Genomic DNA, 13,504 nt, shown 5'->3' on the forward strand with positions numbered 1-13,504 from the left:
TTAACCCCCTCACTCTACATCTCTCTCTCAACCCCCTCACTCTACATCTCTCTCTCAACCCCTCACTCTACATCTCTCTCTCAACCCCCTCACTCTACATCTCTCTCTCAACCCCCTCACTCTCCATCTCTCTCTTAACCCCCTCACTCTACATCTCTCTCTCAACCCCCTCACTCTACATCTCTCTCTCAACCCCTCACTCTCCATCTCTCTCTTAACCCCCTCACTCTACATCTCTCTCTCAACCCCCTCACTCTACATCTCTCTCTCAACCCCCTCACTCTACATCTCTCTCTCAACCCCCTCACTCTCCATCTCTCGCTCAACCCCTTTACTCTACATCTCTCTCTCAACCCCCTCACTCTACATCTCTCTCTCAACCCCCTCACTCTACATCTCTCTCTTAACCCCTCACTCTCCATCTCTCTCTCAACCCCCTCACTCTCCATCTCTCTTAACCCCCTCACTCTCCATCTCTCTCAACCCCCTCACTCTCCATCTCTCTCTAACCCCCTCACTCCCATCTCTCTCTTAACCCCCTCACTCTACATCTCTCTCAACCCCTCACCCCTACATCTCTCTCTCAACCCCCTCTCTCCATCTCTCGCTCAACCCCTCACTCTACATCTCTCTCTCAACCCCCTCACTCTACATCTCTCTCAACCCCCTCATCTCTCTCTCTCTTAACCCCTCACTCTCCATCTCTCTCTCAACCCCTCACTCTCCATCTCTCTCTCAACCCCCTCACTCATCTCTCTCAACCCCCTCACTCTCATCTCTCTCTCAACCCCCTCACTCCATCTCTCTCTTAACCCCCTCACTCTCCATCTCTCTCTCAACCCCCTCACTCTCCATCCCTCTCTCTCTCAAGCCCCCACTCTCCATCTCTCTCCATCTCTCTCTCAACCCCTCACTCTACATCTCTCAACCCCCTCACTCTACATCTCTCTCTAAACCCCTCACTCTACATCTCTCTCTCAACCCCCTCACTCTACATCTCTCTCTCAACCCCCTCACTCTCATCTCTCTCTCAACCCCTCACTCTCCATCTCTCTCTCTCAACCCCCTCACTCTCCATCCCTCTCTCTCGCTCAACCCCCTCACTCTCCATCTCTCGCTCAACCCCCTCACTCTCCATCTCTCTCTCAACCCCCTCACTCTCCATCTCTCGCTCAACCCCCTCACTCTCCATCTCTCGCTCAACCCCCTCACTCTCCATCTCTCGCTCAACCATCTCACTCTCCATCTCTCGCTCAACCCCCTCACTCTCCATCTCTCTTTCAACCCCCTCACTCTCCATCTCTCTCTCAACCCCCTCACTCTCCATCTCTCGCTCAACCCCTCACTCTCCATCCATCTCTCTCTCTCAATCCCCCCACTCTCCATCTCTCCGTCTTTCTCAACCCTCTCACTCTCCATCTCTCTCTCATCCCCCTCACTTTCTATTCCTCTCTCTCTCAAGCCCCCACTCTCCATCCCTCTCTCTCTCTCAACCCCTCACTCTCCATCTCTCTCAATCCCCCACTCTCCATCTATCTCTCAACGCCCTCACTCTCATCCCTCTCTCTCTCTCTCTCTCTCTCTCTCTCTCTCTCTCTCTCTCTCCCCCCCACTCTCCATCTCTCTCCATCTCTCTCAAGCCCCCACTCTCCATCTCTCTCCATCTCTCTCAAACCCCCTAACTCTCCATCTCTCTCTCAACCCCCTCACTCTCCATCCCTCTCTCTCTCAAGCCCCTCACTCTCCATCCCTCTCTCTCTCTCAAGCCCCCCACTCTCCATCTCTCTCCATCTCTCTCAACCCCCTCACTCTCCATCCCTCTCTCTCTCTCAAGCCCCCACTCTCCATCTCTCTCCATCTCTCAACCCCCTCACTGTCCATCTCTCTCTCAACCTCCTATCCACTTTCTTTCCTCGTGCACATTATATATTGGTTGAATTGCATCTTCACTACTCCATGTATTCCAATATCCATGAAAATCACAGACGGAAACACTCTTATCTGTAGTTTTTGGCCAGGATTCCCTTTGCTATCTAATGACAGACATTTCTCATCTCTTGAACTAATTGGAAATGCACTTAGGCACGACTCTGTCTGCGGAGAGAGTGAACAGAATGTACTTCTCTACCCCCACCTTGCTCCCTGTATCTGTCTCAGTGGCTTTTACTTTTACTTAATGGATTGCTCAGTCAAATGAGGAGTGTTGTTTTGTCTTGGTCTGCTGATGCAGTGGCTTCTAGTAGAGACATTTTTTACTTTAAAAGTTTTTAAATTCCCACAAGTAGCCTAAAAGTTTTATTTTCATTCTGGTCAGATTAAAACCTTTTGTATTTTACCTCTTGAAAAATAGTTCTCTGAGATGTGATGCAGATAAGCAGCAAACATTTGAATTAGGAAAGGAGCCACTGACATGACCGTATGGATAGATGTAATGTACCACATCAATGAGAATTCTTTATCCTCCCAATGAAATGCCTTCCTTCATTTGCCTTCTCCCTTTGATTAATTATGCATACAGCTGTAAGTACTCCAATATTGCAGCTGTGTGTATGGCACCCCTTCAGAACTCACCGTAATGAATTGTTATTGTTATGAAGAAATGACCTGGACAACAGTATGCCTCTTTTTCTCTCCTCTTGAGGGACAGTGATGATTCATTTGTTCTGTGTAGGCTAGTTGGGGACACCAGAAGAAGTGTCTCTCTCTGAGTATGGACAGTTTTAGTCAGATAACGTTTTTTAGTAAAGGTAATTGTACAGTTTAGGTTAAACGCATAGAAATATCAGTAATTATCTTTCTATTGTTAAAACTTGCAACTAAGTGAAGAGATTCTGAGTACTTGTTGGGTTGAGTTTTCAGTGTATGTTTAACCTAAGCAGATTATATTCAGGTGAAGCTTTAGGTGGTAGGTACAGTACAGCTAGGTGTTGCTTTTAGGTGGTAGGTACAGTACAGCTAGGTGCTAGGTGTTGCTTTTAGGTGGTAGGTACAGTACAGCTAGGTGTTGCTTTTAGGTGGTAGGTACAGTACAGCTAGGTGTTGCTTTTAGGTGGTAGGTACAGTACAGCTAGGTGTTGCTTTTAGGTGGTGGGTACAGTACAGCTAGGTGTTGCTTTTAGGTGGTAGGTACAGTACAGCCAGGTGTTGCTTTTAGGTGGTAGGTACAGTACAGCTAGGTGTTGCTTTTAGGTGGTAGGTACAGTACAGCTAGGTGTTGCTTTTAGGTGGTAGGTACAGTACAGCTAGGTGTTGCTTTTAGGTGGTAGGTACAGTACAGCTAGGTGTTGCTTTTAGGTGGTAGGTACAGTACAGATAGGTCTTGTTTTTAGATGGTAGGTACAGTACAGCTAGGTGTTGCTTTTTGGTGGTAGGTACAGTACAGCTAGGTGTTGCTTTTAGGTGGTGGGTACAGTACAGCTAGGTGTTGCTTTTAGGTGGTAGGTACAGTACAGATAGGTCTTGTTTTTAGATGGTAGGTACAGTACAGCTAGGTGTTGCTTTTAGATGGTAGGTACAGTACAGCTAGGTGTTGCTTTTAGGTGGTAGGTACAGTACAGCTAGGTGTTGCTTTTAGGTGGTAGGTACAGTACAGATAGGTCTTGTTTTTAAATGGTAGGTACAGTACAGCTAGGTGTTGCTTTTTGGTGGTAGGTACAGTACAGCTAGGTGTTGCTTTTAGGTGGTGGGTACAGTACAGCTAGGTGTTGCTTTTAGGTGGTAGGTACAGTACAGATAGGTCTTGTTTTTAGATGGTAGGTACAGTACAGCTAGGTGTTGCTTTTAGGTGGTAGGTACAGTACAGCTAGGTGTTGCTTTTAGGTGGTAGGTACAGTACAGCTAGGTGTTGCTTTTAGGTGGTAGGTACAGTACAGATAGGTCTTGTTTTTAGATGGTAGGTACAGTACAGCTAGGTGTTGCTTTTTGGTGGTAGGTACAGTACAGCTAGGTGTTGCTTTTAGGTGGTGGGTACAGTACAGCTAGGTGTTGCATTGACCCTCTTTCAAGGTTCACAGCTGGACAATGCAGGCTCCTGAGAGCCATGGATCTTATTATATGGTGATGGAGGATCATGCCTCTTGATCTCAGGAATCACCTGCTCATGATAAATGCTGTGTTTGGCCTTTTGGAGAGCATCGTGTGGTGATAAAATTATGAATAAGGCCTTCATGCTTATTGCCAGTGCATATAAGCTCGTAACAGGGTGGCAAAACTCTGGTAACTTTCCCAGAAATCCAGATTTCAGTTTCCAGAAATCCTGGAAAATTGGCAGAATTCTGTAATCCTTGCCCATACATTGTTCCATACCATGTCCCCTGTCCCTTGTGTTGATTATATGTCTCTTTACATTGCTTCTCTATACAATTCAGGACAATCAGGTGATTTATGGATTTGGTGCTGTGACCAGGACTACTTCCTTTAGATTTTATTATGATGTGAATTTTGGGAAGATATTTTTTTGTCTCAGGGTTCACATCAGTGCTGAGTGTTGTGGGGTTGCATGCTTTCTCTAAATGCATGATGTGGTTTTGCTCTGTAGTTTAGGGCTTGTGGTCAAAATTACAAAATCTTTTGTGTCCACCAGAATGTCACAGTACAATGGTTTAACAGAACTTGGGGTAAGTGTGTGTGTGCGTATGTAATGAACATGCACCTGTGGAACGGTCGTTAAGACACTAACAGCTTACAGACGGTAGGCAATTAAGGTCACAGTTATGAAATTCTTAGGACACTAAAGAGGCCTTTCTACTGACTCTGAAAAACACCAAAAGAAAGATGCCCAGGGTCCCTGCTCATCTGTGTGAATGTGCCTTAGGCATGCTGCAAGGAGGCATGAGGACTGCAGATGTGGTGAGGGCAATAAATTGAAATGTCCGTACTGTGAGACTCCTAAGACAGTGCTCCAGGGAGACAGGACGAACAGCTGATCGTACTCGCGGTGGCAGACCACGTGTAATAACACCTGCACAGGATCGGTACATTCAAACATCACACCTGCAGGACAGGTACAGGATGGCAACAACAACTGCCCGAGTTACACCAGGAACGCACAATCCCTCCATCAGTGCTCAGACTGTCCGCAATAGTCCTCACCAGACATCACCGGCAACAACGTCGCCTATGGGCACAAACCCACCGTCGCTGCACCAGACAGGACTGGCAAATAGCGTTACACCGAGTCCTGTACTCTAGAGCGGGATCAAGGTGGAGGGTCCGTCATGGTCTGGGGCGGTGTGTCACAGCATCATCAGACTGAGCTTTTTGTAATTGCAGGCGATCCCAATGCTGTGCGTTACAGGGAAGACATCCTCCCTCATGTGGTACCCTTCCTGGAGGCTCATCCTGACATGACCCTCCAGCATGACAACGCCACCAGCCATACTGCTCGTTCTGTCCCTGATTTCCTGCAAGACAGGAATGCAAGACAGGAATGTCAGTGTTCTGCCATGGCCAGCGAAGAGCCCGGATCTCAATCCCATTGAGCACATCTGGGACCTGGATCTGAGGGTGAGGGCTAGGGCAATTCCCCCCAGAAATGTTTGGGAACTGGCAAATCTAGTGCAGTCCATGAGGAGGAGATGCACTGCAGTACTTAATGCAGCTGGTGGCCACACTAGATACTGACTGTTACTTTCCCTTTGTTCAGGGACACATTATTCCATTTCTCTTAGTTACTTTCTCTAAACTTGTTCAGTTTATGTCTCAGTTGTTGAATCTTATGTTCATACAAATATTTACACATGTTTGCTGAAAATAAACACAGTTGATAGTGAGAGGATATTTTATTTTTTTGCTGAGTTTATGTGTATATGTATATATGTGTGAGACATATATACAGTTGAAGTTGGAAGTTTACATACACTTAGGTGGGAGTCATTAAAACTTGTTTTTCAACCGCTCCACAAATTTCTTGTTAACAAACTATAGTTTTGGCAAGTCGGTTAGGACCTCTACTTTGTGCACGACACAAGTATTTTTTCAAAAAATTGTTTGCTGACAAATTACTTTACTTTACTCATAATTCCAGTGGATCAGAAATGTACATCCACTAAGTTGACTGTGCCTTTAAACAGCTTGGAAAATTCCAGAAATTGATGTCATGGCTTTAGAAGTTTCTGTTAGGCTAATTGACATCATTTGAGTCAATTGGAGGTGTACATGTGGATGTATTTCAAGGCCTACCTTCAAACTCAGTGCCTCTTTGCTTGACATCATGGGAAAATCAAAAGATATCAACTGAGACCTCAGAAAACATTTTGTAGACATCCACAAGTCTGGTTCATCCTTGGGAGCAATTTCCACATGCCTGAAGGTACCACGTCCATCTGTACAAACAATAGTACGCAAGTATAAACAACATGGGAGCATGCAGCCGTCATACTGCTCAGGAAGGAGACGTGTTCCATCTCCTAGAGATGAATGTACTTTGGTGCGAAAAGTGCACATCAATCCCAGAACAACAGCAAAGGACCTTGTGAAGATGCTGGAGGAAACCGGTACAAAAGTATATATATTCATAGTAAACGAGTCCTATATCAACATAACCTGAAAGACCGCTCAGCAAGTAAGAAGCCACTGCTCCAAAACTGCCAGAAAAAAAAGCCAGACTATGCTATGCATACATATTGGTTTTATATTTATTTTACTTTTATATTTATTCATAAAATAAAAAGGTTTATTTTATGTGGAAATAAACCTCTTTTCACTTGGTTTATCTGTGATTTCAGATCAAAAGTAGGTTCTGTGCATTGTATTTGCACATGGGGACAAATATCGTACTTTTTGGAGAAATGTCCTCTGGTGAAACAAAAATAGAACTGTTTGGCCATAATGACCATTGTTAAGTTTGGAGGAAGCTGAAGAACACCATCCCAACCGTGAAGCACGGGGGTGGCAGCATCATGTTGTGGAAGTGCTTTGCTGCAGGAGGGTCTGGTGCACTTCACAAAATAGATGGCATCATGAGGGAGGAAAAGTATGTGAATATATTGAAACAACATCTCAAGACATCAGTCAAGAAGTTAAAGCTTGGTCGCAAATGGATCTTCCAAATGGACAATGACCCCAAGCATACTTCCAAAGTAAAATGGCTTAAGGACAACAAAGTCAAGGTATCGGAGTGGCCGTCACAAAGCCCTGACCTCAATCCCATAGAAAATATGAGGGCAGAACTGAAAAAGCGTGTGCAAGCAAGGAGGCCTACAAACCTGACTCAGTTATACCAGCTCTGTCAGGACGAATGGGCCAAAGTTTACCCAATTTATTTTAGAAGGCTACCCGAAATGTTTGACTCAAGTTAAACAATGTAAAGGCAATGCTACCAAATACGAATTGAGTGTATGTAAACTTCTGACCCACTGTAAATGTGATGAAAGAAATAAAGCTGAAATAAATCATTCTCTCTACTATTATTCAGACATTTCACATTCTTAAAATAAAGTGGTGATCCTAACTGACCTAAAACAGGGAATTTATACTCTGATTAAATGTCAGGAATTGTGAAAAACCTTGTTTAAATGTATTTGGCTAAGGTTTATGTAAACTTCCGACTTCAACTGTATGTTATATACATATACACATACATGCATACATACATACATACATACTGTACCAGTCAAAAGTTTAGACACACCTACTCATTCAAGGGTTTTTCTTTTTTCCCAACTTTTTTTCCATTGTAGAATAATAGTGAACACATCAAGACATTGAAACAACACATATGGAATCATGTAGAGTAGTAACCAAAAAAGTGTTAAACAAGTCCAAATAGATATTATTTAGAGATTCTTCAAAGTAGGCACCCTTTGCCTTGATCTAGAAGAAAAAGAAATGCACACCTATTAGGACGAGGTGCTGGCTAGCGGAGTAGAAACTTGAAAATAAAATAAATCCGCACACTCTTGGAGCTCAGATGCAAAAATGTAATACCAACGTTTCGACAGCCAAGCTGTCTTCATCAGGGTACGATCACAAACACTGCGGGATGACTCGTTTATATAGTGTCAAAAGACACAGGTGTCTGTAATCTTGGCTAGGAGTGGCCTAATATAAAATGTCATACAACGAACAGCATACAAACAACAAATGGATAGCATACGATCATAGATTAATTTGACTATACAAGTTTACACACAATTACAATGGCAAAGTCACAATAATCACAAGAATGGCTTCAGATCAAAGTCTACGTTGAGACCGAAGGGCGCAAGGGTCTTTAAATTAAAGATCCAGGCAGCCTCTCGTTTTAACAATAAATGATCAAGGTCACCCCCTCTCCTAGGGAGGGTGACATGTTCGATGCCAATATAACGCAGAGACGAAATCCAAGAAGTGGGCCTCCAAGAAGTGGGCCGCAACTGGATAAGTAAAGTTTTTACACCTAATGGTGCTACGATGCTCTGAGATACGTACTTTTAATTCGTGCTTTGTTTTACCTACATAATTTTTACCACAAGGACAAGTTATAAGATAAATAACTGCCTTAGTGGAGCACGTAATAACACCTTTTATTGGGATCGATTTCCCTTTTTGTGGGTGTTTGAAGGATCTACATTTATAAGTGCCATTGCATTGAGCACAGCCATTACATTTGTAATTTCCATCCAGTAGGGGCGCAAATAGACTTTGTTCAGGAATATCTTGGGGTGGTAAAATCAGAGTTTACCAATTGGTCTCTGAGATTTCTGCCCCGCGAGAATACGACCAAGGGAAGGTCCGAAAACACATTACCGAGACTATCATCAGATTTTAGGATGTGCCAATGTTTGTGAGCAATTCCCTTAATTTGTTCAGAGCACTTTGAATAGCGGGTAGTTAAAACGCAAGAATGCGTCTTTTTGCGAGACCGACTTTGAAAAAGGTCATGTCTCGTTTTGTTTTGAATTTTCTCAATGGCAATATTAATCTGATCATTCTTGTAGCCCCTCTCCTTGAACTTTCTTTGCGTCTCAGCCATATTTCTGTCGAAATCGGACTGTTTTTTGCAAATTCTTTTGATTCGACAGAATTGGCTGTAGGGCAAACTGTTTTTTAAGGGAAGTGGGTGACAACTATCAGCCCTCAACAAACAAACCCTTTGCCTTGATGACAGCTTTGTACATTCTTGGCATTCTCTCAACCAGCTTCATGAGGTATTCACCTGGAATGCATTTCAATAAACAGGTGTGCCTTGTAGATTTTTAAATTTCTTTCCTTCTTAATGCTTTTAAGCCAATCAGTTGTGTTGTGACAAGGTAGGGAGGGTATACAGAATATAGCCCTATTTGGTAAAAGACCAAGTCCATATTATAGCAAAAACAGTGCAAATAAGCAAAGAGAACTTTGAAAGTTTCTTCAAGTGCAGTCACAAAAAAACATCCAGGGCTATGATGAAACTGGCTCTCATGAGGACCGCCACAGGAAAGGAAGACCCAGAGTTACCTCTGCTGCAGAAGATAAGTTCATTAGAGTTACCAGCCTAAATGCTTCAGAGTTCAATTAACAAACACATGTCAACATCAAGGAGACTGTGTGAATCAGACCTTCATGGTCGAGTTGCTGCAAAGAAACCACTGAAACAGACACCAGTAAGAAGAAAAGACTTGCTTGGGCTGAGAAACACGAGCAATGGACATAAGACCGGTGGAAATCTGTCCTCTGGTCTGATGAGTCCAAATTTTAGATTTTTGGTTCCAACTGCCATGTCTTTGTGAGACACAGGGTAGGTGAACGGATGATCACTGCATGTGTGGTTCTCACCGTGAAGCATGGCGGAAGAGGTGTGATGGTGTGGGGGTGCTTTGCTGGTGACACTCAGTGATTTTATTTAGAATTTAAGGCACACTTAACCAGCATGGCTAGTTTGCACTTAGTGGGACTATCATTTTTTTTTCCACAGGACAATGATCCAAAACACACTTCCAGGCTGTGTAAGGGCTATTTGACCAAGACAGAGGGTATTGGAGTGCTGCATCAGATGACCTGGCCTCCACAATCACCCGACCTCAACTCAATTGAGATGGTTTGAGATGAGTTGGACCGCAGTGTGAAGGAAAAGCAGCCAACAAGTGCTCAGCACTCCGTCAAGACTGTTGGAAAAGCATTCCTCATGAAGCTGGTTGAGAGAATGCCAAGCGTGTGCAAAGCTGTCATCAAGGCAAAGGGTGGCTACTTTTGATTTGTTTAACACTTTTTTGGTTACTACATGATTCCATATGTGTTAGAATTACATTTTTTGTCAAGGAAAACTTGGGGTAAGCATATAAAACTACCTGCGGGCCAAATAAGGCCAGTTGGGGAACCCTGCTTTAGGTTATAGATGTCTCTATAGAGAAGAACAAACTGCTCCTCTACACCCACCTCCCTAAATCACCATAACTTATGGTTGTTGTTTACAAGGCAATTTTGCTCTGTACTTTATGGTGTGCAGAAAAATATGAATTGCCTTAGTTTAAATGAATAAACGAGTGCATCCACCTTCAGTTGAAATAAGTTAAAGAATCTAAAATTGCATGTAGAGAGATGGGTCTTATTCAGACATTTAATTGTTTGTTGTTTCAGTTTAGGAAACCTAATGCCATTTATCTGGCATTCTAGTCTGGTGTTAGAAGCTACAGTATGTGGTCATTTCTATACCAGCATGCCATGGTACTGTGACATTCTTCTTGTGTGGTTGTTTTTCCAGGTGTGTGATCCAACGTACTATCCCTGCTTCTCTTCCTACTGCAGCTAGCTGGAGATGTGATGTACCTTAGCTTTCATGCAGGTTTATTGTGCTAATTCTGTACAAAAAAATTGCATTATAGCTTGAAGTCACAATGTTATATGTGAAATAGCAGCCCATGCCTCCGCTCAGATCCAAACAAACACTTTCACCAAGTCAAAGAACCTCAGTGCGGGAGACAGATGGTATTTTTACTTTATGGGCAATTAGAGAGGTTATTTTATTGATGTTAAGACACAGCCTTGACACAGCTTACTTTAAGCCTCCAATCTTTGAGACAGTACACCTTCTGTGAAGAGCGTGTAACCCTAGTCACTGACCCATCCGCTCCCCATGGTCTATTAGCACCTGAAATGCTGAGCTCCTGAAGGGATAAGGTTATAGAGAGAGGGGCTGCATTCACACAGGCAGCCCAGTTCTGATATTTTTTCCACTAATTGGTATTTTCGCCAATCACATCAGGTCTTTTCACATCAGATCTTTTTTTTAGAGATGAACTGATTGATCAAAATAATTAGTCTTCCTGTTCCTAACACAGCCAGGGTGGCCCCAGGTGAGGGTGACCACTGACCTGTCCTCTCCCCACTATGGTTCCTCAGCACCTGAAGGCTGGGCCCCTGAAGGACCCTCTGCTGGACGACCAGGGGGACTTCAACAGGATGTGCGGGGCCATGAAGAAGATCGGCCTGGATGATATGGAGAAGCTGGACCTGTTCAGGGTGGTGGCCGGGGTGCTGCACTTGGGCAACATCGACTTTGAGGAGGCAGGTAGCACATCAGGTAAGCAGGGTGACAGTCGGTCTCTGTCTGACTCTTTCTTTCTCTCACACTCACTGTTCAATATCGTTTCCATATCAAGTGAGCCAAGTGTGTGTGTGTGTGTGCGTGCGTGCGTGCGTGCGTGCGTGCGTGCGTGCGCATATCCCAAAACATATGAAGAACGTACTCTGATCAGATGAGACTAAAATGAAGCTTTTTGGACATCAAGGAAAACGCTATGTCTGGCGCAACTCAACACCTCTCATCACCCCGAGAACCCCATCCCCACGTGAAGATGGTGGCAGCATCATGCTGTGGGGATGTTTTTCCATCGGCAGGGGACGGACAGACGACATCCGTCCCCTGCCGATGGAAAAACATCCCCACAGCATGATGCTCAATTTTAGTCTCATCTGATCAGAGTACCTTCTTCATATGTTTTGGGAGTCTCCCACATGCCTTTTGGCGAACACCAAACATGTTTGCTTATTTTTTTCTGAAAGCAATGGCTTTTTTCCGACCACTTCCTTAAAAGCCCAGCTCTGTGGAGTGTACGGCTTAAAGTGGTCCTATGGACAGCTACTCCAATCTCCAATCTGGTGGAGCTTTGCAGCTCCTTCAGGGTTGTCTTTGATCTCTTTGTTGCCTCTCTGATTAATGCCCTCCTTGCCTGGTCTGTGAGTTTTGGTGGGCGGCCCTCTCTTGGCAGGTTTGTTGTGGTACCATATTCTTTCCATTTTTTAATAATGGATTTAATAGTGCTCCGTGGGATGTTCAAAGTTTCTGATATTTTTTTATAACCCAACCCTGATCTATACTTCTCCACAACTTTGTCCCTGACCTGTTTGGAGAGCTCCTTCATGGTGCCGCTTGCTTGGTGGTACCCCTTGCTTGGTGGTACCCCTTGCTTAGTGGTGTTGCAGACTCTGGGTCCTTTCAGAACAGATGTGTATATATACTGAGATCATGTGACAGATCATGTGACACACATTGCACACAGGTGGACTTTAGGTGGAGCTGACAAGGTACAAATCTGTCGTTCTGCCCCTGAACAGGCAGTTAACCCACTGTTCCTAGGCCGTCATTGAAAATAAGAATTTGTTCTTAACTGACTTAGGTAATTAGTTGCACCAGGTCTTATTTAGGGGCTTCATAGCAAAGGGGGTGAAAATATACACACACCACTTTTCCATTTGTATATATTTTTTTATTTTTTTATTTCATTTCACTAATTTGGACTATTTTGTGTCTGTCCATTACATGAAATCCAAATAAAAATCTATTTAAATTACAGGTTGTAATGCAACAAAATAGGATAACAGCCAAGAGGGATGAATACTTTTGCAAAGCACTGTACCCACTAAAGAAATTGTCCTTGTGTCCGGGCAGCAGGTGCCATTTTGCTGTGGTCCGCCAGAACACTCTGCTCTGTGATCGATTTACTTTAATCTTCATCTTCCTTCTAAAGGCCCATGTGGCCTCTTGTGCCGCATTTCCAATTACAATTTACACCAGTGTTTTACCCAGAAGGCTAAGACTTTTGTTTCCAAGGGCCGGCACCCCGTGTCTCACTGAGCCATGGCTCCGGCGAACTTGGAAGCTACTCCCTGGGTACTTTTCAGCTGACATTTACATAACAATGTCAAACAGTGAACTTTAACACCTTCACACAAAGCAACAGTCTTGAATGATGCAGAGGTTGCTGATTCTGCTCACCACAAATCTTTGGTGCCACGCTCCTGATGGAAACACCACAACACTAGAGCTCACGTTAACATAAAACACTGGCGGCACACTGGTGTGGGGGTCTCAGTGGAAAAGCGCTATTGTTGTAGTCTGTGAAAGGGCTTTTATTCACTATTAAGGAGCCACTACATACACCAAGGACACTGCGGAGTAGTCATTCTCCTCCCCTTCATTCATTATTAATACAAAGCCATCAGAGTAACTGATGAAAAGATTATCATGTGTCTTCTTTGTGAATGTCACTCTTTGTAGTCCTCTGCGGTAATCTCTTACAGAATCATCTTGTATATTTTAGTATTG

General features: G+C 43.9%; 1 protein-coding gene across 3 annotated transcripts in view; it reads left to right on the top strand.

Annotated features, from left to right (window-relative positions):
* The window catches only part of LOC123990637 (unconventional myosin-VI-like), a 116,139-nt gene that overhangs the window by 47,537 nt on the left and 55,098 nt on the right, over positions 1 to 13,504 (top strand). For all 3 annotated transcript variants that reach the window (XM_046291293.1, XM_046291296.1, XM_046291295.1), the window contains exon 11: positions 11,299 to 11,479. In XM_046291293.1, coding sequence (XP_046147249.1) covers positions 11,299 to 11,479 — 181 coding nt within the window. The remainder of the gene's footprint in view (positions 1 to 11,298; positions 11,480 to 13,504) is intronic.

Source organism: Oncorhynchus gorbuscha, linkage group LG12, assembly GCF_021184085.1.
Source record: "Oncorhynchus gorbuscha isolate QuinsamMale2020 ecotype Even-year linkage group LG12, OgorEven_v1.0, whole genome shotgun sequence".
NCBI classification, from domain to species: Eukaryota; Metazoa; Chordata; class Actinopteri; order Salmoniformes; family Salmonidae; genus Oncorhynchus; species Oncorhynchus gorbuscha.